Consider the following 26,645-nt stretch of genomic DNA (forward strand, 5'->3'; position numbering starts at 1 on the left):
TTACAGATGCTGAGTTTCCTCGATAACATCTACAGTGGCTTAGACGAAAATTCAACTGATTTGCACGTGCTATATATAGACTTTGAAAAGGCGTTCGACAAAGTTTGTCACAGAAAGCTTCTAGCCAAACTATACAACGTCGGGATTCGAGGAAAACTTCTCCAGTTGATTGAAAGCTACCTGAGCCATCGAACACAAAGAGTCAAGATTGGCGACAATATCTCTATACCATTGCTGATCACAAGTGGGGTATCGCAAGGATCTATCCTGGGTCCGCTTTTGTTTTTGATTTATATTAACGACCTACCCGACGGCATCCACTCTGCTCCGTTCGGTTTTGCTGATGATTACAAATTTGTATCCCGCGATCCCGCAAGCTTACAACTAGATGCCAATACACTTATGCAGTGGTGCGAAGAGAATAAAATGCGAATCAACAGTGGGAAATGCTGTGCCTGAATAGTAGATAGAATATTCTTATGAACCATGATACAGTGGATGTCACGGATGAACAGAAAGACTTGGGAATTATTATGTCGAGTACGCTTGGTTGGAAAGCGCACGCTAAAACTCGCTGTGAAGAAGCGATCAAAGCTTTCTACATGATTAAAAGAAACTCTTCGCCGTACATCACCCAAAAACTCAAAGCTGCTTTATATTGTGGATACATTGTACCAATATTGACCTATGGCTCCCAGTGTTTGTACTTCAATAAAGGAGACCTCAGAGTTATTGAATCAGTGCAAAGGAAATCAACCTCCTGGATCCTCAACTACCCAACACACCTGAGCTACAAAGAAAAACTTCATCTCCTAGAGCTGCTACCATTATCTCTTTATATGGAAATGCACAGTCTACTTTTGTTTTCTGACATCATCACCGATAAATACGACTATGATTGGTCACAATATGTATTCTTCACCAACTTTACCGGTACTAGGGTCTCAACTCATGATATCATCCAAACAAGAAGTACAAATAAAGCGAAGTGTAGAAAAAACTTTTGGTACATCGCTACAAAACTTGTGAATAAACTCAATCACGTAGTCGATTTATTTTCATCTGGCCTGAAACAAAGACTTACAAATCTTTACTGGTCGCACTTCCTGAACAACTACAACAAACTTGATGCATGCTCTTGGCGCCTCATGTGCGTCTGCGAGCGATGCATCTGTAAACAGATACATTTGTAATTATCTTTCGGGGCTTACCCTCTTGAGTTTATGCTTTGTTTAAACTCTGAATTCATTATTTTTATTATTTTAGTTTTTTCAACAAGGTGGATCTAGTTTTTTCAACTAAGATCTAGTTTTCAACTAAGTAGTGCGAAGGTCGGCTTTTGAACGGTTGCTGACATAAGTTAGCAAAAAGTATAGTTTATGTCATTATGCTGAAAGAGATGGCATAAACTGAATTTTCGAAAGGATTTGAATTTGTTGGTGCTGGCAAGCTTTTAGTTTTTTCTTAACCACAATGCAATGTAAGAGTCATGAACGTAATGAATACTCTTACATAGGTGTTGGTGATTTTTGTTTGTTTATTTTTTCAGGAAAATGTGTTAAAATTTGTTCACTCTCGAATTTGGTTTTTGATTTCTTAAGTCGACATCATTTTTTTAAAGGAATGCAAACTACATTATTAAACAGCAAAAGTAAACGTCATAAAAACGTGATCGACTTCGTTTCAAATGTAGAATTTAATTTTCAGATTCCCAGCGGAATAAAAATTTCAGATTTTGATTCAGTTTTTTCAAATTGGGAAAACTTTATCAATAAATTCAAAAATAATTTGTTCTAGAAATTCAAAAGTCTACTAGGCCATTTATTTTTCAATTTTAAATTCGAAAGTTGAGGTTTTTTCAAATATCAATGCTGTTTTTTTTCGCCTTGCTTGCGTGAATGACTTTTTTCAACCCTTTGTTGGCTATGTTTTTCAAAATAAGCTATTTGAAATTCAAGAATCGTTCGATGGATTTTTTTAATAACATTAATCTAATTCGAGAAAACTGGATCAATATATAAGTTTTTTTATATCTAGGATATTAATTTCACTAAAAAGGATAATTTATTTGTGAAACTAAACGTTAATCACTCTTTTTCGAACCGTTTGCATTTTTTTATTGAAGAGCGCTATTTAGAGTATTGAACGTAGTGAGTACTCTTATATAGGTCTTGGTGTTTTTTTTGTGTTAATTTTTTCAAAAAAACGTCTTAAAAATTATTCAAGCTCAATTTTGATTTGTCGCGGTTTGTTTTCAAGTTCACTTCATCTCCTTTCTTAAAAGAAAGGCAAACTTCACTTTCGAACAACAAAAATAAAAAGCTCTCGAATAACGTGATCGACTTCTAATTTCGAATATGAAAGTTAGTTATCAGGTTTCCCAGCGAAATAAATACTTCACCTATTGATCCGGTTTGCTCAAAATGGATTAATTTTATTAAAAAAAGCACCAATCATCAATATTATTATTATTATATACTGTTATTAATTATGTCATTCTAGAGGTAATCCTCTTGCACAAACTCTTGTAAAAAAAGTGTCATTTTAACTGTTTACGCTTGCGATTAGCAAGCGTTATGAAACTGGAATATAGACTTTTTGTTGTGGTTAACAACTAGTTCAACAATATCAGTTGAATCATTTGCTGACGACGAGGAGGAAAAAACAGCTGACTTCTTTTCTATGCAGCTGACTTTTTTCAGTTATACTCTTTTATTAACATTCCAGGTTGCTTCCCCTTGGCCTGGAGGTAAATCACTTGCCTTTGTACCCTAATTTCTGGGGTTCGAGTCGTGGCCGGAACTTATTTTTTTACAGATCAAGGAAATTGACAAAAAAATCCAAAAAATGAATTCTCAAGTTTGTTTGCTCAAGTTTTTTGGCCAAATTGTCACAACAGATCTTGCTTGTGCTGTAGACAATTTTCATTGTAGCTGCAAAAGTTGTTCGTTCTAATTTCAGGGGCGGGGGGGACTTGAAAGATTTTTTAAAAATAAATAAATCTTTTTTCGGTTCAGTTAGTGACTGCTGAAAATGTGTTGACTTAGTTGCCGCATCACTAATTTTTCTTGTGCTCTAAACAACTTTCATTGTAATTGCAAGTGCAATTGTTGTCCATTTTTGCTTAAGGTGGGATTTTTTTTTATAAAATCATATTTTTTTCGGCTCAGTTTTTATCTGCTCAAAAATTGTCGGCTTTGTTTCTTTTCGTAATTTTTGCTCCGTTGTTGCTGTTTCAAAATTCAAGTGTCTGGCATGTTTGCCTGGAATGAACGTCTATCGAGACAAATGAAAGTTTATTTGACCTAGTTTTTTTTTTAATTTTTTTTTCGGATTATGTATTTTTTAATGGTGTTATATCGTAAGTGGTACAAAGCTCCGCTTCGCCTCTGTGTTGAAAAGATTTTTCCCGCAAAAATTTTTCAAGCTTCCAGCCTTTTCGAAGATTCAAGCTGTGAGACAGGTGAAGTGAAATTGAAAACCGTTCAGATTTTTACAATAACTGTGCAATTCGGACAATCCCAAATAAATTAAAGTGAATATTTCGCATGTCATACAAATGTTGCTTTTCAGATTGAATTGTTTGCGATATACATCTCTAGTTACACAAGCAAATACGTGTCCTAATACGAGTGCACAGTTTCAAATTGAAGTCGCATACATTGTTTAGTTTTTTTTGTCCAATTTATGTTTAACCAGTGCTATAGCTACTATATTGAACACATTCATTGCTGTTAAGAGTTATGAACGTAGTGGTACTCTTATATAGGTCTTGCTGGTTTTTTCCTTTGTTTTTTTTCCAGGAAAAAGTTTTGAAATTTGTTCACGCTCAATTTAGATTTTTCGTGGTTTGAAATGTGATATCTTTTGAAGTTCAGTGCTTTTCCATTGTTGAAAGGAAGGCAAACTCCACTATTGAACAGAAAAAGTGTAAAGGTCACGAAAAACGTGATAGACTTCTAATTTCGAAATTGGAAATTAATTATCAGATTTTTCAGCGAAATAAAAGTTTTGCCTATTGATCCAGTTTTCTCAAATTGGGTTATTTTTAACAAAAAAGTGTACTTGAAAAACTGTTCAGCAATTTCAAAGAGTTTTAAGGCTATGTATTGTTTCTTACAAATTCAAAAGCTGAAGATTTTTGAAAAAATAAGTCAGTTTTTTTCCTTGCGTTAATAATCTTTTCCACCTGTCAGTTGGCTATGTTTAGAGTGTGCAGTTAGTTAGGTGAGATATCAAGGACTGATGGAGACGTAAGACTCGTAATCGGCTAATGTTTTTGTTTGTCAAAGTTCTTTTCCTTACCATTTTTATGCTAGCGAGTAGCTAGTGTTTTAGTACGAACCTTTTTTTCTAACCTAACTCGCAAATAAAAGTGTCCGTTAAAAGTGTTAACTTGTGTGCATTTTTGCTATAATCACGATCTGTAGCATTGGAAATTTCATAGCATCTGTTCTCTGCTTTATCTGTGGTCAATGTTTGCTATGGACCAAGCGTCCGTAGTTAGTGCGTGAGATTCATATTTTCTAAGTCGTAGGTTCGAATCCGAGACATCGCGGTCTTTTTTTTTATTCGAGGCTTGTTTTTACTTTTTCTTATTGCACTTTCTTGTTGCACTTTTAGAACTCTATAGCTACTTTTCGTCGTGTTCTTGCTAGTGTTTGCGAAGAGAAGCTCCGCCTCTGTGTTTAAAAATTGTTTCTTCTACTAGCACCTTTCTTGCTTGTTCAGCTTCGCCTCAATGGAGAAGACCTATTTTTACTTATTTGGTTTGGATTTAATGTGCTGGTCACAATTGAAAGTTCTTAGTTTCAAATTGACTGTAGTAAGAAAGGATTCAAATGTTGAGTATTCAAAAACCATAGCAATAAAACCTTTCTTGACATCGTTTACGAAAATATTTATGTGATCTATCCGCAAGAGTCAAACTGTTCGATTAAGAAGTGTTCTATCAATAACCAACAGTGGTATATGTAATGTATGCAATAGACTCCAATCTACTCATTATTAATACGTGACTTGATTTTGCATTAAGCAAAACACATGGTAAAATGTGTCTTTTGTAATCGATGAGTTTATAAACTCACTTATACTTGCTTCGCTGTGTTTTAGCTCTGATAATATTCTTGACTATCTTCTTGTATGTGAGATATCTCTTTGGAAAACCATTGCAACCAAGCTGTTTACTTGATTCTGACTTTCATTATTATGAAAGTTATGTATTTTTCAAAAAGAACCGAAAAATTTGATTCCATAATATGACTGACGTGTAAGTCGAAAATAATCATGTTCAAAAAATTTCAAAATTATTTATTTTGTAAGATTATCGTATTAAACTTTTTTATTAAAAGTAAATATTTGCAATCAGTTGATCCAGCGTCCAGTCAGTAGCTAAAAATTCGTTATACTTGAATGCAAAAGTTAAGTGACAATTAAAACTTGAACAGGTGAATTCGCTTTTTGAATAACTGAATTAATCTCTCCGAAAATCTTAAATGGCCACCCTCGCGTTTGGTTGGACAATTTTTGAAAACTGCGTTTTTCATTCCGGTTGTTTAAAATTGTCAAAGGATTATGTCAAAATAGAGACCAAAATTTTTGGACATCTGGTAGTTTTTTTCGAGTTTTTGCAAATTGCATTTTTTTCTCAATTTTGAGCATAAATTATGCATATTAGATAAATTAAAATATGTAAATTAATATAAATTAAAATTCCGGCTGGATCTCTTCTGACCCCACAAATTTTGTAGGGGTTGATTTTCTGAGGGGTAGTGAAGGTGTGGGGTCTGTTTTTCCTGACAATTAAGTACTGCATAGTATCTCTCTAGCTTGCGCGTCTTTACATATATTTTTTAGTTATTTTTATTATCATTTCGACAGTTTTGAAGTTATTGTCAAGTTTTCAATCAATATCAATATATAAGAGTGCGTTCAGTGAACTGATGAATTGGTTTTAAATTACTAGAAGTTTTTGGTTTCTGGTCGTTTTTCTCTTTTTATAGCGGATTAATGGAAATTTTGTTTTCCATTTGCTGGTCTGGTCGTTTTTAGTAATGTACACCCGACTAATTTAAAATCAGTTACCTCTGTTTCAGAACAACTAAATGAGGCTAATCGTAAGAACGAGATCCTCGAAAACGCTCTACGCATTTTGGCAAAACAGCAACACAACCTAGAAGTGACCTTGAACGAATCATTCCGAAGTGTGGATTCCCGAGTCATTAACCGAATCGAAAAGGCGGTCACCCGCCGGAACAACTCGACTCTCGCGACCACCACGGTATCATCTGGAATGACGACAACCACAGTGGACATTGAGAGGTCACCGAGTCGTTCCGCGTCGTTCGAGGAGCTACCAGGTGTGAATGGTGAAGCGAAGACACAGGATGAGGAAGATGATGATTTGTTCTTTGACGCCATTTCCATTAATAGTAATGGAAGCGTGGTTAGTGCGGCGTCTGAGTTCCATTTTGACGACCAAGCTAGGTTAGTTGCTCTTTATATATTTTCATTTGAATAGCGCAGCGAAATGCAAGGACAGGTTCAGGATTTTAGAGTCGCGATAGTTTTTTTTCGTTTTTTTTTCCAGGAAAAGGTAAAATTAGTTCAGGCTCCAGGAAGGCAAGCTCCACTGTCGACCAGTGCAAGTGTAAAGGTCAGAAAAATTTGATTGGTTTCTAATTTCGAAAAAGGAAATTAATTATCAGATTTCCCAGCAGAATTCAAAAAAAAACTACCTTTTGATCCAGTTTTTTTTCAAATACGGTTAATTTTATCAAAAAAGTGTCAACCACAAATTTTTTTAGAGATTCAAAGAGCTTTGAGGACGTCTTTTTTCGTTTTTGGAATTTAAAAGTTAAGATTTTTCAATTTAGTCAGTATTTTTTTGTTTACTTGCGTTAATTGACTCTTTTCCAACTTTTTGTTGCCTAGGTTTCCTTAGCGAGTGGGGCTTAGAGGTAATCGAAAAACAGGGCGGCTTCCTTGACAATAGTCAGTCGAAAAGACTTTATATGATAATTTTAAGTTATTTTGATGGTTATTTCATTCTTAAATTATTTCATTTTTACGGTGCGTATGTGGTCCGGATAAAAAATCCTTTCTGGTGATGGTGATTTTTAAAAAGTGAGGTATAGCTACAGAATATTCTTGGTTTGTAATAATGGTGCATACAGCTTTAAAAATGGTTCATATTTGGTGCATTTTAAATTTAACATTTTTTTTACTGTTCTTTAGGGTTTTCAAATGCGGTGCTGTTTGCGCTTTTCAATTAAGGGACATAACGTTCCTAACAGACTTTATTCGATTGTAATTTTTGGCGTTGAAAGCGATTTTTTGCTAATAGAATATTTCAAGTGTTCTCCAAAATGTAATTGTGTGATAATTTGTTGCTTCTCAAATGAGGTGGTTCAAGTGGAAAAGAACGAAGTGATTTTCACTTATATAGGTCTTGATGATTTTTAGGATAGCTCTTTTACACTTAGCTTTTTGTATGTGTGCTATGCCATGTTTGATTAGGTTATCACCAGATATAACAGAACTAAACGGAGACAGTCAGTGCAGTGAAAACGGAACAGATCGAAATGTACAGCGAACTTCATCTCCAGCACCTAATTGTATCCCATCTCTCAACGCACCAATAGGAGCCGCATTCAGCCATCCTTCGAAACTTTTCTCTTTATTCACAGAACACTTAGACGAGTCTACAATTTGGTACAATTCAGAAACAGTGCTAAATTACCAACGACTCCTAGTAGCCGACACAAGACAACGTCTGCCTGTTGAAATGCCGAAAGGTCGTTTGCTGTCGTTATGGGAGACGCTTAAAGAGCTATTGGGTAAAGATTTGACAAGGGTCTCTATGCCGGTTTTGTTTAATGAGCCCCTCTCAATGCTTCAAAGATCAGCCGAGTTCTTAGAAAGTGCTTTTCTTCTTGCCAAGGCTTCAAACGCTCCTAGTGAAATGTCAAGAATGGTTCTCACTTCAACATTTGTGATTATTAACCTCCATTCATTAGTGGATAGGTTAAACAAACCATTCAACCCACTTTTGGGCGAAACTTTTGAGTTCGAAGATAAAGATTTGGGGTACCGATTTGTAGCTGAGCAAGTGAGTCATCATCCGCCAATAGCTGCTTTCAATTTCCAGTCATCTTTCTGTGAGTTCAATTGCAATTCAGCGCCTATGATTAGCTTCGGAGGACTTGGTCAGTCGATCCAAGTACGAGTGGCAGGTAACTCGGTTTTCAGACTAAAAGTAGCTGAAACAGGGAACGAAGAAGTGTTTTCTTGGACACATGCGAAGTACATAGTTCACAATATCATAGCTGGCCAGTTGTGGGTCGAGCAAAATGGAAACGTAACTGTGAAAAATCATACAAATGGCTGCAGTGTCGACATTGAGTTTAAACATGCTGGTTTTTTCAAAGGCGGCATGCATCAAGTTGAAGCTTTTGTCAAAGACTCGAATGGAATTAAACAGTTTTTTCTGTTTGGTAAATGGACCGAAAGCATATTTTCAATTCCTGTTCACAAAATGATGAAGGTTATGGAAGACAAAAAACGGAACGAATCACTACATCAAAGTTTAATGGCCGATGACGATTGTATTATGGTTTGGGAACGTTTGAAAAAAGACGACACCTCAAAATATTACAGCTACACACAGTTAGCGTTCGCTTTGAACGACTTGAAAAGCCTCTCCGAGGACCAAATTAGTTCATTGCCGCCTACAGATTCGAGATTTCGACCCGATGTCAGGCATTTAGAAAACGGAGAGTTAAGTAAAGCTTCAGAAGAAAAACATAGATTGGAGCAAAAGCAACGGGCTGCAAGGTCGACAAGAGAAAAGTCGAAGCAAGTTTGGAAGCCGTTGTGGTTCGAAGATCAGCACTTTGGCTTGGACTCTTTATTGACGGGGACAAGAGACGACAAATTTTTGAATTCTACCTCATCAATTGACTCAGAGCCTTCGCAACGATTTGTATTCAACAATAGTTACTGGGAAAGGGATTTCAAACACTGTCCGGACATTTATTAGGGTCAGATTTGAGTGTAAGAGCGTCATTGGCCTAATTTAGTCTGAGCTTATTTGAGGGTTTTTGTGGGGCTGAAATAAAAAATATCGAGCAGGTTGAATGATTTTAGGAAAAACATTGCTGGCTTTTACTATGCTGTATTTTTGCAATTTTGACCTGCTTTTGTGAGATATATCTCAGATTTAAGTGTTTCTTGAGTATTTCAACCTTGTGAACATGTTCATTGTTTTCTTATTAAATTTTATCTTCAAATTTTGAAGAGTTACATTTTTCCGTTTTTATGTAGTTTCGGAAGTTAGATAAACCCAAAATTTGACGCTCTTAACCTCCGTATATGCTTTATGAGTTGTGCTAATTATTTAACTTGAATTGTCATGTTAATGTCAGACGCATATGCCAGTAGTATCTTTAGACAATTCCAGTCGAACGCGTCACTCCAATAGGTCGATAGAGTTCATTTTTTAAATTCAATATCCAATCATCAATGTATATTAATTTGATCCCAAATTGAAACACGTTTGGAAACTAAGGTTAGAAGATTAATTGAATTTGACTGAATTTTGTTTTCAAAAAGTAAAGAACTAAAGGACGATCTTTTAAGCTTCAATTGAAACATGCGTATAACAAGAAATGCCAGCAAATATGTACCGTAAGTGTGCTGAAGCCCAAAGAAAAACAAGTTGAAAAAGGTCAGTATTTGCGCATTAACATAAACGAAACAGGCTCAGTCAGTGGTGTTGTAGTTAATGCACGACTTTCAGAAGTTGGGATCAGCGGTAAGTTTGGGACTGGTTCAGTTTGGTGCCAGATATTTTTTGTTTGGGACAGGCCTGCTCAAATCAACAGTTGTAGGCTTTTTAGTGATAAATTGTTTTTTGCTTGTGCTTGAGTTCCCACAGATTTTTCTGTAATATTATTAGAAATCGAAATAAGTTAATGATCATTTAATAAAAATTACTTGCTTGGTCTGAACAGTTTTTTTAATCCTAAAAAATGAAAATCTGATTGCCATACTGAAAGAGTTTTGAGGAATAAGCAGTAAAACATTTGAACTGTGACTAAATGAAACAAAATTTCAATGAAATATAACTCAAAAGATAAATTAAAAAAATTTACTAAAAGCTGCCAGTTGAAAAGGTTTCAGAAGTTACGAGGTATCGTATTTGAGTTTACAGTTTTATTTCAATTGATCAATCTGAGTGGACACTGCTCTTCCTATAAACGTTTAAGTTTTTGGCAGTTGAAATTCCAAAACTTGTGAATTGACTCTCCGATAGTTATGCAGGAGATGAGCTAGCGAGTGTAGTGTTATATTACGCAACGACCATTTTCTAGCCTAATTCGCTAGTAAAAATGCTTATTTGGTGGGACTTCTGCTGCATAGTTTTAACAATTTGGAAGCGTATGTTCTCTCTACTGTATTAGTGGCTAGTGTTTAGATAATTTGGAGTGACCATGGCTCAGACGTGAAGAGGCGGTTCGATTCCAGCAATTAGCAAGAAGTTCATTATTCTAGTTTTTTTTGCCTTTTCTTTCCTTGTTTCACTTTTTCGCCCAACGTTTGCCGTTTTCTCGTTTTTTTGCAAATATATCTAGTTTTTGCTTAATTTCAAGTCAATTTTTTAGATGTAAACTTCCTTTTTTTTGAACGGAAGGCAATTTACGCTCTGCAATAACGCAAGACCAAACGATATAATCGGGAATTGAACGGTTGCCACTAAATCTGCCAAAAATTGAGTGTGGCTTGTTTTCGCGAGCCTTGAGATTGGGATAGATATTTTTGCAATTGGTTACCAGACTTTTTTCACGCGAGAATAATTCCACAAGATTGGAACTTCAGAAAATAATATGAGCTTTCAAACTGTTCTTTAATTGATAGGTTAAAAAGTATTGTTTTTAAAATTATTTCAAAACTTTGATCTTTTCTGTATTGAAAGGAAATTACGTTCTGCAATAATGGCTAACGGTGCGAAGAATACGCTATTGATTTTTATTTTAACCTTAGCAAGTGTACGTTTTTGCTATGAGGAAATAACCGCTGAAACTTTTTCTTACGATTGTTTAAAATTGAGTGTGGCTTATTTTTAGCCTTGCAATTGGGAAGGATATCACAGCTTTTTGTGCGCTCAAAAACAGGAGCATTTGCAGCGTATACTGTGGTCCAACGGTTAAGGGGAATCAGGGAAAACCTGGGAAAGTCAGGTAATTTGAAAATGGTCAGGGAAAACCTGGAAAGATCAGGTTTTTTTTACCATTTATAAATTCAAATAAAATTACCCTTTAGATCATTTTAGGTAGTAATTTATTTTTCAAATACTTTTATTGAAAATGTGTTATTTTTTCGGATTTGCGATCTTCGTTCTAATTCCTGACGGCTCAATTCCCGGTTTTTTTTCAAATGCATTTTATAATATGTACGATTTTCAAGCAATTTTTTCTATTGCTTGGGTTTTTCTGTCAAACTTTTTTCATGGCTGAAAGTTGTTCTTTAGTTAGTAAATTCACCAACTCTGTTTTTAAATTTTTTTTGGTTAATTGGGTTCAGTTCAAGTTATATCAGCTTAATCAACCTATATTGCGCAGATTCAAGGGGATTTTAAATGCTTTTGTGCGTTTCAGGAGGGCTGTAAAAGTTGAGTTTTAAAATTTAATAGCTCCAAATTTTTTTGACTACATTTTCGCTTTCGTCTTAATGATGTTCGACCTAAATTTGGTCAACTTAGCTGCCACCCGGTCATTGATTCTCAATGATTGTTAAAGCTGTTTATGAACCTTATGTGCGACAAAGGTTAGAAATTTATTAAGATGGTGTTGGGTGTTTTTTCGACTTATTTCAAGTATTTTATTTTCAGCGTAGCTTTTCAAAAACAAACCGATTTCCTTCTTTACAATATCGTACCAAATCGGCTACGATCTCCTTTTCTACAATATTGGCTAAGGGAATACACTCGAATCCGGTCAGTGACTGTTCTTTTTCTAAACCTAAATAATTTATTATCAACAAATGATCGGCATATGGTTTGTCTGCTTATGGTTTGTCGGCTTAGTTGCCACAATTTTTTTACCTTTCTTGTGTTGTATCATAATTTTATTGTAATTGGAAGTGTTTTTTTTCTTTGATGGAACGTGTAATTTCACATTTGCAATAGTGAGTGTCTTGTAATCGAGATCTATTTTTTTCTTGTAAACAACTTTTTTAACTCATTCGTAATTGGAATGAATGGTATGAAACCTTAAGGTTTATCATCACAATTTAACAACTTCTAGGCGCCATTGCGCTTGGTCTGAAGGTAATGCATTTCCCTTTGAAACTCAATGTTGTCAGGGGTTCGAGTCCCGGCCGGACCTTGTTTTTTTCAGTGTCTGAAATTGAATTTTTTTATTGGGAAAATTTGATTAGTCGGATTATAGTTTGTCGGCTCATGTTTTGTCAGCTTAGCTGCCACCTCAGTTTTTTGAGCTCTCATCAGTTTTCCTTGTAGTCTCAAGTGTCGTTGATTAACTCCTGTAGCTTTTTAAAATTACTATACCTGACTGGTGTATTGTCCATTTCCTATTGGGTTTTTGACTTGGATTTTTAAATGGCCTAAATGATTTCGGCTCTTGTTTGTACTTTGTTTTCTTGTACTTCGTTTTCTCGAACAGTTCGCAGGTTCAATCCTGCTCAAAAAAACGAATCCGAAGCTATTAAATTTACGGGTTTTCACATTTTAAAGTAATGGAGAACAGGGAAAAGTCAGGGAGTTTTGAAATCTGAATGCCGTGGGATCCCTGTTAATATCTTCAGTTGCTCACTGGAAGCTGATCGGGAAATTTTGTGCTTGCTTAAAAGTGAACGGACAGTTTTTAAAAATGATTCCTATGAGAAAACTATTTACTAAAATTTTGTAAAAGTCGGTTCACTAATTTTGCCTGAAAATCTGGGGCTGGCTGTATAAATTGCATATAGATAAACTAGCATAAATTTTTGCTAGTTTTTGTACGTGTTATAGCGTGCTTTTTGTAACAAAATTTTCTATTCCGAAAGAACAATAGATATCGTGGTTCTGAAAAAACTGGGTTAGCTTTTCGGCATGGCCATTTAGTGGCCGATGCATGATTATTTATTCATTTTAACTAATTTTTGAAACAAAAAAACTGAGTAAAAGCTAAGTCAATGCTCTCTTTTGTGCTTTCTGATATAAAGTAATGAGATCGATAACCGGGATATTGCGGATAGTATTAGTATCATGAAATCTGACTGGCTAATATGTAATTGAACATCTTTTCAAAAATTTAAAATTTTTATGCAATTTCTAACTTAAGGTTAATGTAACGGTCCCCAAAAATCTGGTTGCTCATTTTTTTCCGTTTTTTAGTTACCTAATATAAACTAATTTTAATGTCATTGGGGATATTCTATGCGAAACGATAGATATTTGTAATTATTTATTGTTGATGTTCTGTTTGATGTGTCGATTTTAGCATTTTTTTTTCGTTTTTCATTATAATTATCTGGCAGTATGTTCTACTGAATACGGTTTCAATTCCGCCCATAAATTTATAAAAATCAAATGGCTCTGAATTAATTTCGATGAGCTGTTTTTCATCTCATTAATTTATAGACTTTTCTTTCGAAGTTTTTTCGTGCGGTTTCTGTCGCTAATTTTTTTTCTTCCATTTTCGACTTCAAAATGTCAGTATCACATATGGGACAAAATAGAAAATTTGATAGACCAAAAGAGCTTATTTTTTGTTAAAGCATGTATTTTGTTCGGCTTAATATCTCTGAGAAGCTTGTATCTAGCCGTTAGGGTCTTAATACTTTTAAAAAAAACAATGATTGCTATTTCGAAATACGGATCGGAGTATTCAGTGCTTTTTACAGCACCGGGTTACTGACTACCAAGTGTTAAGAGTTTTGTTCGCTGGCGTATGTGAAGCTCAGCTGCGTTGTTAGAAAATGAGAATCCCTAGTTAACATGTTTTTATTATGAATGATTTAACTTTTCGTTTATCTGATCTGAAATTAGAAACTGAAGGTTTTAATGTGTTTAATACGCATTGCGGATAGCGTCAGCTTTGAAAAGATGGATTTGCTCTTTTAGATGTTTGTTTTACGTAGGAAACAAGCCATCCTCAATAAGATGTTCACCACTTGATCTCATTCCGAAGGTCAACTTGTCAATCCTTGCTTCCTTAACAGTTTTTCGTATAAATGCGTAGAGCCAGTCTATTTTAGTTGTTTAAGTATGAAGCTAGCAAAGCGAAATATGCAAAATATGAAATATGAAATATGCAAAGCGAAAAATTACGATGTAGAACATTCTAGATTATGTAAACTGACATTGTTTTTTTTTTGCTTATGACATTTAATATTGTTTTCGTATTTTGGTTAATATTAAGTGGTATCTAGTATGCTTGTCACACATCGATTCTTTTATGATGTTTTATCCGGCTTTTATTATTCATTCATCCATGTTGTCCTCGCAAAATCATTTTTTTATTTCATTACGAAGTTGAAGGAAAACTAAATGTATTAGTTGAGTTATAGGGACCTCCTGTAATTTTTGTAACATGGAGAACTCAAAAGTTTCACTTGCTAGTTTTGTTCAGTGTGCTACTGAATCTGGCTACAGGATGCATAAAGTAAAGTTTTTCATTTATGTTACCATTGCGATTTCACTGTTTCTCTGGTCGCTTTACTCCAGTTCGCTTTACGATGATTACCCGAAAGATGTCCAAAATGTGGATATCGAGGGTACCGTGCCGAAGATACATCGTCCAATGTAAGTGCGGAGGAAAATTTGCTGGCAGTTTTTTCATATGCTTCAGCCAAGTATGGATAAGCTAACTCAGCATTGCGATATTTGATCAAAATTTAAACCAAAATTAACTTAAGTTTCAAAAAGTTATCATAGGTGGTCTTTCCGACTATTTATAAAATATTTAGTACCTCTTTTTCAATCAAAATTCCATAGAAAAACGCAAATTTTATAAAAGCTTACTTGTAGGGAAGATCTATAAATTTCAAAAATTTGTCAAAATCAAAAGTTTTTTTATTAAAACAAATCATTGGACCAAATGAACAATCTCCCTAAACCAATTTCGGCAGTGGCGGATGTAGGGGATTCGACCACGTGATCGCTCAAAGGGTTTTTGCATTGTTTTGGGAGAGCCCGGAAAACGAAGTTGATCTACCTGAATGAAAGTCGACAAATTTTAATTAATTTTGAAAGCTCGCAACTACCCCTCGAGAAAATCCTAGATCCTTGCCTGAATTTAGGGAGCGCATTCACCTGGTTAAAATTTAATTTTTAGCCAATCATCAGTTTGCATGTTTCCCTTTAATTTGAGGGAGGTGACCATTCACTTGGTCATGTTAGGGAGGAAGTTGTCAACATAGTCCACTAATTCTTTTAGGGTCATCATCCTGACCTACATGCGCAGTGGGTCTACTCTTCTGGGAGAGATATTCAAACGCCATCCAAACACAATCTACCTCTTCGAACCCTTCAGGGTGGAGGAACTGGAGTTCAAAGGCATGATTCACAGTATCTGAAACGATGAGTTTCTCGATACTCTTGCTGAATGTTTTCTATTGCAGCTTCTCGATTTTTTGTTACACGGATCTTATTAATAAATTCAGCCTCTATTCTAAAAGGAGTATTCCTTACTAAGAACAATATATACACGTTTAGCCGTTGAAGTTGAACTAGCCCATAACATATGTGGACATTGGCTGTTAAGTGATGAATGGATGAGGAATTGCAAAAAAAATCCCAAAACCGTTTCTCTCGGAAAGATTTTTATATTTTTGTTTTCCTCAAGAACATTTCAATGTCAAATTTTACTGATTAGGTTTCTTTTTGGTCAACTTCAATTGTATCACACCAATTTCTATTAGCCAACCTGAAAAATATTTGTCAAACTTTAAAAACACCTGCAGCGCCGATTTACACCTTAGTCTTACAGATCGTCAAAATAAATATTGTTTTGATGAAAATAAATAATAACTTTGACTTCCAAAATAAAAAAGTTTTTGTGTTAGGTGTTTCTGCTGCTGACATCACACATCGTAGAATGAAGTGGATATACAATTTTTCAGTCTGTAATTTCAATGATGTCCTGACGACAACGAATGATCCAAGAATTGCCAGGAAGAAGCCGAAGTTCTCGCTGGAGAAGGTATCTCATTCCCTCTTGCCAGTAAAACCTCCATGTTTTAGCTATTTTAGTAGACATGCAAGCTTGCGAGCGTAGTATTGCAAATCGGACCCTTTTTATCAACCAAAGTCGCACATTTTTGTGTTTTCTTCAAGATTGATCTTGCCATACAGGATGATCTTGCTATATTTGCTGTATTAAATCGCTTTATTTGGTGCCTGAGATCTAAGAACAAAGTTTGCGTGTGAAAATAAAATAGTGGAAACGCCATTGTTAATTGGTTAGAGAAAATTACTCTTAATCGGACAGTCCGAGTTCGAATTCTGTGTCTCAGAGTTTTTTTATTTGTAAATTGGTTTTCCTAGGAGGCATACTTTTCTATTTTCTTATTTTTCTCTTCTGCTTTCAGAGCTCTTTTTTGCCGGTAACAAAATTTAAGTCTAGAAGTGCCAGGAAATTTTTGTGACTTATTCGTGATAGGTCTTATCTTATTTGATTCACCTGATTGGTGCTTTTTGATCCTGTTTTGAAATTTAACGGAACATTCCACTTCAGTCTTAGAGAAGGAAGTTGAACACCGCATGCTCTTTCGAAGTCAAACTGCAAAAAAATATATTGTTTCAAAGCATATTACTTTATTGAGTGTCATGCAGTGAAAACGATAAACTTGTTGCGAAAAGCGCCGAATTTTTTGACCATGTTTGCTGATGCTTTTCTCACCAATTCAGTCTACAACGGATAAGTTCGGTTTTTTAAACCGTTTTTTTTTCAAAGTTTATTAATCGCAGTTTATCTTTCAAAGTTTATTCATAGGTATTTTCATCGGTTGTAAGTTTCCAGTGTTGCTCTTATTCTACTTGCACAGTAACCGAGTAAATTTACTGAAGTAACGTTTTTGCTTAATCTAGCGTCAGCTTAGTGTATTATTAGGAACATTTTTTTCTAACCAAAGTCAAAAATATGGGTGCCCCTTTAGGGGCACCTTTACAGCTTTTTGATAGCATGTGCTTTGACATTCGAATAGTAATAAGTTAACGCAGTTGATGCATTTTAAATTCATCATGCGAACCAAAAAAGTTATTTGTTTCAAACAACATGATAATAAAAACTCGATTTCAGAAGTTTTCTAACCCAATAACCTCGCAATTTTTAAAATGCATAACTTATACATGTTATAGCTTAATGCTTTACGATTTTTTTACATGCAAAGTTAGTGTGGATGCTTTTAGTTTGTTATATTTCAAATTAATACTTAAAAAATTGTGTCTATTTGTATTTGGTGCCACTTTTGCTGAAGTGCGTTGGCAATTTATTAGCATATGTAGCTGCTGTATTCGTGAGTAATGTTTGTCGATGGTTAACCGTGCGTGGCTGAGTGCTTAGTGGATGAGACTAAATCTCTTGATTGCTGTAGGTCGCAGATCGAATCCTTGACATAGCCGAATTTTTGCTAATTCAAGGCTTATTTCTTTTTTATGGCATTTTATAGAGTTGCTTTTTGTAGTGTTCTAGCTAGTATTTGCGAAGCGATGCTTCGCCTTTGTGTATAATATCAGTTCATTTTTTGCATCCTAGGATGCATATTTTCGTGTTCAATTGTTAGTATCTGTGTACTGCTCAATTTCGTTTGGGTGCTTTAACAACCTATACGAGCTAGCGAGCGTATTATTATTTTACGAATACACCTTCTATTCAATTCGGAAAAAAATAGAGTCCATTTTTGTGTTGACTTTTGCTGCAGTGGCAATTGTAAATTGCATGTGTTCAATACGCTTTATTGATGTCTGATGCTTACGTATTTAGGAGATGTGAGGTCGTTAGACTCGATATCTCCAGATCATTGTTTAGATTCCGACTGATGGCAAGTTTTTGCTTTTTAAAGCATTTTTGCTTTTTCTTTCCTGGCTATTTTGCCTGTTTTGATATTTTTTTCGGGTTTTTGTTTTCTAGCTTTTGTTTTCTCGCTTTTGTTTACGAAGTGAAGCTTCGCCTCTGTTTAACACTTGTTTTATCCACTTTATTGCCCGGTATTTACTCTGGTTTTTTGCTATCAAAGCATTTTTTGAAAGTAGTTGTTATCATGGGTGAGTTGTCAAGTGGCAGAATCTTCGAATTGGAGGCTACGTTATAAGCAGTAGGTTTGAATCACCGCTGTCGCAAGTTGTGTTGTGGATCAACCGTACAATCCCCCCTTAATTGACCTGCCGTAGAATGCACTCCCTCTGAAAATTGATTCTGTGTAAAATATGGGCTCTTTTCCACCTCCCCCCACAGCATTTCAAATTTCCCATTTTTTCAGTAGTCCTACGTGTTATTATGGCTGAACGCGTGATGTTACGATGTAAAGTATGAAGAAAAATATGTTTGCACTAGTTAGTTTGATCATCATGCAAAGTTTCATAACATTATGATAATAAAACTAGTTTTTTGAAGGTGAAACTCAAAGGTGGTGGGGGAGCGGAAAAGAGCCGAAATATGCGTTTCATGAAATCGCGCTAATAAAATGAATCAAGTGAACATGCTCCACCCCAGTATTTACTTTGGTTTAAATTTGCTATGAGCTGCTGTAAAATGCTGGATTCTGATTGGCTGAAAATTCCTAAGTTTGAACCAAGTTAACATCCTCCCACAAGCGGCCAAGTAGGTTTCTACATTTTTGTATGCGGCATTGCATTTGTATGCTGGTAATTGCTTAGATTAATGTTTCAATTCAATTTTATTAAGTAAAACTCTTAGTTTTGAATGAACCTATTCTCTAAGTTAGTTCATGAAAAATCCATGCCTCCCTAAATTGATTTAAGGGGAAATTGTACGGTTGTTTCTCTGTTGCTACCGCATTTTCTCCTGTTAGGTTTTGTAATTTTTAGAGCTTCTTTCCAGTTTTTTTGCTAGACCGGCTGCAGATTTTGCTTGAAAACAAACTAATTAGAATATTCCTGCGTGGGCGAAATGTTAGTCAAATCAGATCAGTTGAATATCTTGAAAAAATGATCTGAGAAACTATGAGAGACTTTTTGTGATCTGACGAAGTTTTGTGAGATACTTACGTCAAAATTTTAGTCTTCTTTCAACTGGGTTTCTCTGAATTTTATATTCAACCGAATAAAGTACCTCTGTCAAAACTAGTTTTAACAAACCAGAAAATTCTCAAATCCTTTTTGTTCTTGATAAAAAACAGAAAATTGCAGGTAAAACGTTTTTTTTTTGGTGCAGTAACTGGTAATTGGAACACCGGCTAATCTTTTGCTATTCTTGTTTCCTTTCAGAGTTCACTTCCAGTGACCGAAAGTGGGAATGGGGTCAAATCTGACGCCTTCGTGAATAGCACGCAACTGACACAAAAATGCTTCAACTCCAGCACTCTGCCAGTGATAAAGAGTATCCGAATGAACTTGGTCGACTACTCGGACTTCGTCAGACTCAACGAACATGTCAAGGTCAGTGGTAGATGTATTTCTAATGCAATATCGGTGAAATTGAACAGCTTATAATGGCGGAAAGTTAAATTATATAGAGAGTTGCAAAAAGTTCGGACAGACAAAATTAATTAAAAAGAGCAGTTGTCTAGACATCAACCGAAATTAAAACTGAAATAAACATAACGTCGAAAGTTCATAAAGCAGAGTTACGGAATCTACTTAACAATCCCCCTTTCAAGAAAGGGGAGGAGATCGTTAAAAAGATTAATTGCAGCGAACTTTCGACCAATCAGAATGCAGCAAAGTTCGAATTTACATACAAAGCTCAAGTGCGAATTTACTCTTTTTAGTTACAGGGGTGGAGACTCTTTAGTAGATATAATAAGTGGAGGGGGATTGTTAAGTGGAGGGGGGAAACCCTGACAGCAGCAACACGATAGTGGTGTGCTGTCAGGGTTTTCCCAGCTTTTGCGATTCTGGCCTCAATATATGAATATCAAATCCTTTTAGTTTACGAGATTTGAAATTTCTCTGTTTTTGAAATTCTCAACCTGTAGTTGGGTGCTGTCAGAGTACTCGAAGGGGTTGCGAATCTTGGCTCCAAATCTCACTTCTCAAATCTTTATAGTTTTCGAGATATGACGTTTTTTATGTTTTATTTTCAAAATTTTCGAAAAAACTTAGATTTCAAAAGATCTCAATCCTGTTGTTGGAATCTGTGAGGGTACTTTCAGGGGTTGCAAATCTTGCCTCTGAAAATGATTGCTCAGATCCTTGTAGTTTTCGAGATATGACGTTTTTTAGGATTTTATCGAAATTTTTCAGAATTTAGGTATAAAAAATTTCACAAATTTTTAATTTCCTATCTCTATGGTGAGGCTTTGTCAGGGTACTCTCAGGAATTTCAATTTTTGCCTCCAAATATGACTGTTCAAAACTTTGTTGTTTTTGTGGATTTTCGATAAATATTCAGAAATTTATTTTTTTCTTAAAAAGTTCCCAAGTCTCTAGTGGGGACTGTCAGAGTATTCTCAGGTTCTAAGGGTTTGCGAATCTTGCCTCCAAATAGGAGTGCTCAAATCTTTTTAGTTTTCCAGATATGACGTTTTTCGTGATTTTTTCAAAAAGTTTTCCGAAAATTTAAATCTTTTTTCTTGTCAAAACTTGAAATTCCTAACCTGTAGTTGGCGGCTGTCAAAGTAATCTCAGGGATAGCGAATTTGGCTTCTAATTAAGATCTTTTCAGTGTACGAGGTACGACAAATTTTTTTGTGATTTTTTCAGAAATTTTCAGAAAACTCAAATTAAAAAATAATTCACAAAATTGAAAAACCCAACCCTATAGTTGTGCTGTCAGAGTACTGTGAAGGATTGCGAATTTTGCCTTCAAATCTGACTGCTCAAATTTTGGAAGTTTTCGAGATGTGACGTTTTATCTGGTTTTCAAAAAAATATATATCTTTGTAGTTGTGTACTATAAGTGCGACTGCTTTATCGTTTTTAGTTTCCGAGATGTGACGTGTCTTAGTTCACTTAAAGTTTTTTAAAGAACTTATATAAAACTTCACAAAATTTGATGGCTTTTCAAAATGTGTATTAAAAAAAACTTGAATAAAAAACTTTGCAAAATTGGTTATTAAGAAGGAGCGAAAGTTTTGTTTGATTGCAATGGAAAATATATATTTTTTTCATTTCTGGAGATTAGAGGTGAAATGCCTCCTCTTTTCTCAGGAGAGGGTTTGATGGTCAATTTTTTATGCCAGCAGAAGTTATTGCAAGATAAATTTTGGTGCCAATATAAAAATTTTGCAGGAAAGCGCACCTTCTTTCTTCTTTCTCAAGAATTCCATTTTTTTTCTTCAAAAACATGAGATTAAAATATTCGAAAATATATTCATTCACGAGTTTCAGCAGAGCTCAAAAAATAGAAAGCAAAAAAGTGTTCAATACGTTTCAGCCCAACCTTTCCGATATCACAAAGTACACGCCACAAGATCAATATAGTAAGGGAATACGAAGATCAGATTAATGGGGATGTATTAACTCGTTCATTTTAGTAAAGCCAAATAAAAAAGATCGGTGCTGGATTCGAACCTGTTTTAGCCCTGCATCAGTCTCATATGCTTATAACTATACAAATCCTTATCCCCCGTCTGGTATTTAGATCATCCACTTGATTCGGGATCCACGAGCAGTGGAGTTGTCAAGAAGAGGGATGCCTCACGGAGCGGCTGAGAAGATGAATGCTCTGGGTGCGAACCAAGTCTGTGACAAATTGTGGAAAGACATTGTTGAAAGTGAGTCAAGCTAAGCTCACATGCAATGATGCTTTTTATTATTTGAATGGAATTGAGAGAAATTTGGTCTGTCATCTATGTATCCATAAGCAAAAACGGTTACCTAAAATAATTTGAAAAAGTGAATTATTTCGAGAGTTGAGGTTTGCATCAGGGCCGGAATTCTGGGAGTGGTCCTGGCTCTTCCCCCACCTGCAAATTTTTATAATTTAAATTAATGTTCACATTGTCCGATTATCATGAAAAATGACATGCAGACTAATTAGGCAATGACAAACATATTTGGTCTTCATAATCTTCCTTGTAAAACCACTCGTTAGACCATAAAATGACGCTCGTGTGAAGTCGGGTAAAAGGAAAAAGAGCCGTGGTCCTTCCATCCCCGGCCCCTCAGGGATTCGACCCACTACCGTCCTAAAGAGTTCCCCTTTTGGTACTTTTTAAGAAGTCCATTTTTGGCCGATCGACCTTAAAGTTTTTCTAAATACGACTTTGACGCCGATTTATATTAACTTTGAGGGGAAGCGCGAGCAAAAACGCGATTGTTTTGTCAAAATTTTCCAAATAGTGCCCAAAATGTCTTTTTTGACCTTTTTTTTCTCAAAAAGTTGCGTGCGGCGCAGAAAATTTGGCCAAAACAGGGTCTTTTTAATGCTTTGGGAGAGCTCGAAAAATCAATTTGGTCTACCTAAGAAAGAAAATTTTCGAAAATTTGTTGAAAAGCCGAATCCCCCCCCCCACCCTCGAGAAAAACCTAGATCCACCCCTGCTGAAGGTTATAGTTTTTCTTTATGAACTGAAACTTGTTATCGTACTACGTATGCTAACATGTACTACGTATGCTAACATGTTCAGCAAACCTTGTTTTTCTTTCAGGTGAAAATCTTTACCAAGAATTGGGACCAAAACGAATTATGCGCATCGCATATGAAGAGTTGATTCTAGATCAAGAGAACGTGGTTCGAAACTTGCACAAATTTGCCAACATTGAGCCTGATGAAACAACAATACAAAAGTTTTTCGATTTGACCCACGCCGACAAAAAAGTTGAGGGCGGCTTTCACCCAAATGCAGCAAGAAACGCATCTTTTAATCTGATTCGCTGGCAGTACGAGTTACCTGCAAAAGATGTGAAGGAGTTTGAAAAACGCAAAAGTTGTAAATCAATCATTCAAACTATCCAATCTCGAATTGATAAAATCCAGGTTCCAAAATTGTAACCCTAAATTTGAAAAAAAAATATACTGTTTTAATGCAAAAACTACTTAACACCGATCCTTTCTTCCTGTAAATGTTACTTGTTTTTTGAATGGAAGATGAATTTGTTTTCTGGCTGACTTATTTGTCCTTATCCAAATTTAAATTCTCAGAAAGAATGTTTCTACTCGAGCAAAGCTTGTGTGATTGTAGAACTAGTTTTTTTCCAAAAAACGCAAATATTAGTTTTGCAAATATTAGTGTTCATTATGAAAGTTCTTTTTTGCAGTATGTGCATAAGATCAATAACCAGCTATTAATTACAGCCAATTCCAAGGATATTAACGCAGAGTTTTATATTACAAACAGCGCTTTAGCTTCGAGGTATCATGGACCTGTAGCATATAGGTACGGAAGGAGACCCGCAACCTAATAAAAGGGTTCAAACATGGGCAGGGTAGGGTGTTTTAAATGAACTTTCTGTATACAAGTTAGAATGAATGCGTCCACTCTATAAGTTGAGGCATGTTTGTTGGTAATTTTTCTTTTTCGAATTCACTGGTGTTAAATATATTAAGGCAGTGTTTTGTTCTGACTTTCGAGAGGAAAATAACTGAGTATTTGTGCTTGGGGTGGGTGTTTTCCTTCAGAAAAATTTTGACTTTTTAACTAGCCATTTTTGACGGAATTTAAAAATATCATTCGAAAGCTATTGTTGCCCTGAGCTTAAATTGGAAAAAAAATATTTCAAGGTTTCTTTTCGTAAAGTTATGGGGATTTAAAGATTGTCATTTTGGCCAATTTGGGATAATTTACGCGCGATATATTTCGCGCTATTAACGCGTAAGCAAGATTTATTCCGTCTTAGAAATCGTTCTAAATTGGTTCAAGGAAGAATATATGCCAAAATTGATTTGAGAATAGGAGCAAAATCTATCACTTTGTACTTAATATGGTGGGTGGGGTGATGTTTTCACAAAAAATCTCAGTTTTTTAGAAAAAAAACTAATTTTATCTTATTAAATTTGAATTTTGCATGTTATTACTGCTTCATAGACCTTAAAAGGCAATCGGAACACTCAGGGCTTTGCCCTGATACGAGCAGTCCTGTTTAAAATATATTTAGGAAGTTTTTTCATCTATCAGCGCGTATTTTATAGTAAGGGCAAGGGCCACCAAATCTAAAAACTGACCTCTGTAACCACTGAAAACGCCTCAAGTTTCTCATTTTGCTCAAGTTCTATGTTATGCTAAATTAATGTCAAATTTGGCTACTTCGAGATTTGTCACCAACGGAATCGTATTTTGCATGGCAAGCCAGTAAAATCCGGAACTATGATGAAAATCAATTTAAGCAATTTGAAAAAATTGAATTCGCTCTTCAAAAGTCCAAATAGAACACTAAGTTAACGAAAATTCTTGCTACGCGTCTGATCATTACACAAGCCAAAGCAGAGTGTGTTATCAAAAAGATTTTTTTTTCAAATCAATGTCACAAAGAAAAATTCTCATTTGGTGGCTTTTTTGGTATATTTCAATCTGATCATATATGAGCTTATTTGAGCGTAGAAATTTTAATTACATATGTAACTGCTTTATTTTAAGCTAGTGTTAGTTCCTGATTGAAAAACAACTATTATGAAAATGTATGGGATTTGTTGATCGTTTTTTTTCTCCGACACTTTGAAAATTTTTTGCATGTTTCGCAAAATTATTGATTTTTCTCAAAAGCTGCTGTCCCAGTTTCAAAACAGAGATTAAATTATTCACCAAAAAAAAAGAAAAACGGATGTTTCACTAAAAGAAAGAAAACTTTTTTTTTCTTCAAAAACTAGCCTGCTGATTCTGAGGTTAATAGTTAATTCAATCTAAAACGGTTCTTTTTTTTCCTTGCGTAATCTGTTTCATCATTTTTTTTTTTGCAAAAAAGCCGATAGTGCCTTCGGAAAAACTCATTTTCGACATTTTTACCATTAAAAAAAAAATCATCACTATTCTCGGAAAATGCTAGCTTAATCTGATATAAAGTGTTCAATCTAAAAATCAAAGCTTGGGATTTTTCACTGCATCAGGGGTGTTTCCCATGGTTAAGTAGAGAAAAAATTATGATTTTAGTATAAGACAACTTTTTTGATTATTTGACCATTTTTTGGAAACTTTTGCAAAACTACCCATCCAAATATGAGGAAAAAAATCAATTGAAGAAAGAGATTATTTCAATATACAATTAAAAATATTAAAACAAGTACATCCAGCTTTAGCTGGATCACTAGTGTACTTCCTAGTAACCGTGACGCAGATGCGTGGATGTGGTGACAATACTAATGATCAGGTCGAAGATTCAATACCAGAACTTTGAAATAGTATATTGTTTTGCTCAAATTTTTACTGCTTTATTGGTGGCTAGTGTTAGTAAAATTGCAATCGGTTGTGGAACAGATGTGAAAACATGAAACTGCTAATCTCAAAATTGATTTTCGAATTTTTATCTTTGTGTGTATTTTTTTGCTTTTGCGTTTTTCTCGCTTGTTTGTGAAGCGCAGCTTCGCCTCTATGTTAATTTCAAATGCTCGCAAGCATTTTTTTCGAACTATGAGAAACAATTAGTTTTCCAAACTAATGAATATTTGAAAAATAATTGAAGAAAAACTAATTTTTTGGCGTTTTTTTTCAATTTTGATTTATTACTAGGCATTTTTTTTTGCATTTTTTTTGATTTTCTCATTTGCTGTAAGAGCTTCTAATTGCAATTTTAAAGCTTCTTTTTGCAAAAATTAGCTTCTGTGTATAGTTATCAAATTCTATATTAAATTATAGCTATTAGTTTTTAAGAAAATTCCTTTATACACTGGTTAAGAGAAAATAAGTTTTTTTTTATTTTCAAGGCCGGTTAAAAATTATTTATGCGTGACTCTTTTGAGAGATATTTACTTCAATTTAGTTCATCGTGATCATTGAGCAGTTTTTATTTCTGATGTCAAGAAATTTTTGAGCTGTTTCGACTGAATACTCTCAGAGTGTAACTTTATCTCCGAGCGCTCTTCAAAAGTGAGACTGCAACTAAAATTTACTTGGTTAAACACGTTGCCTAAATACATGTTTCGACGGGAAACCAGACACTTTCTCAACTGTTAAACTGCTTAAGATGATCAAAAATAGCCGATTGCTGTGCAAGAGGCGCTTAAGGCTTCGACCAAGCAAAATTTACTCACCAATCAAACTTGAATCCATTAATCACCATTCTTACAATTTTTTTTAGTCTACTTGTAAAGTGTTCTTGTCGAAAAAAAAATCAACATGCGAGTTTTCAGTATTGCTTCATGCTGTTTGAAATTTACCTTAGTGTTTTTACTCAAGTAGGGTATCCGTTTTTTGGATCAATTTTGTTCTGTGCGATAGTGGTTATAATGATGTGTGAGCAATTCAGCAGCAGCGATCAAAACAAAGTGATCATAGTTAATTTTTTGCTAATCTCAAACACAGGAATTGATTGAAATTATTTTAATTTGTTTAATAAGGCGCCAAAAACGTAGCTGAGTACTTTTTGT

The 26,645-nt window shown here is 34.8% G+C and overlaps 2 protein-coding genes across 2 annotated transcripts in view; both read left to right on the top strand.

The window, feature by feature from the left end:
* Positions 1 to 9,157, top strand: part of LOC134852892 (oxysterol-binding protein-related protein 1-like) — a 29,483-nt gene extending 20,326 nt beyond the window's left edge. Inside the window, exons 6-7 of the mRNA XM_063868746.1 lie at positions 6,096 to 6,486; positions 7,519 to 9,157. Of these exons, the coding sequence (XP_063724816.1) occupies positions 6,096 to 6,486; positions 7,519 to 9,040 (1,913 nt within the window). The 3' untranslated portion in view covers positions 9,041 to 9,157. The remainder of the gene's footprint in view (positions 1 to 6,095; positions 6,487 to 7,518) is intronic.
* A 5,294-nt stretch (positions 9,158 to 14,451) lies between these two features.
* LOC134853154 (carbohydrate sulfotransferase 4-like) lies at positions 14,452 to 23,239 on the top strand. The gene is made up of 6 exons (XM_063869108.1): positions 14,452 to 14,806; positions 15,441 to 15,559; positions 16,069 to 16,205; positions 19,451 to 19,621; positions 21,768 to 21,900; positions 22,777 to 23,239. Exons 1-6 carry the CDS (start codon positions 14,595 to 14,597, stop codon positions 23,118 to 23,120), a joined length of 1,116 nt encoding a protein of 371 aa, XP_063725178.1. The 5' UTR covers positions 14,452 to 14,594; the 3' UTR covers positions 23,121 to 23,239.
* Positions 23,240 to 26,645: the final 3,406 nt, after the last annotated feature.

The sequence above is a fragment of the Symsagittifera roscoffensis genome, chromosome 8 (genome assembly GCF_963678635.1).
Source record: "Symsagittifera roscoffensis chromosome 8, txSymRosc1.1, whole genome shotgun sequence".
NCBI lineage: Eukaryota > Metazoa > Xenacoelomorpha > Acoela > Convolutidae > Symsagittifera > Symsagittifera roscoffensis.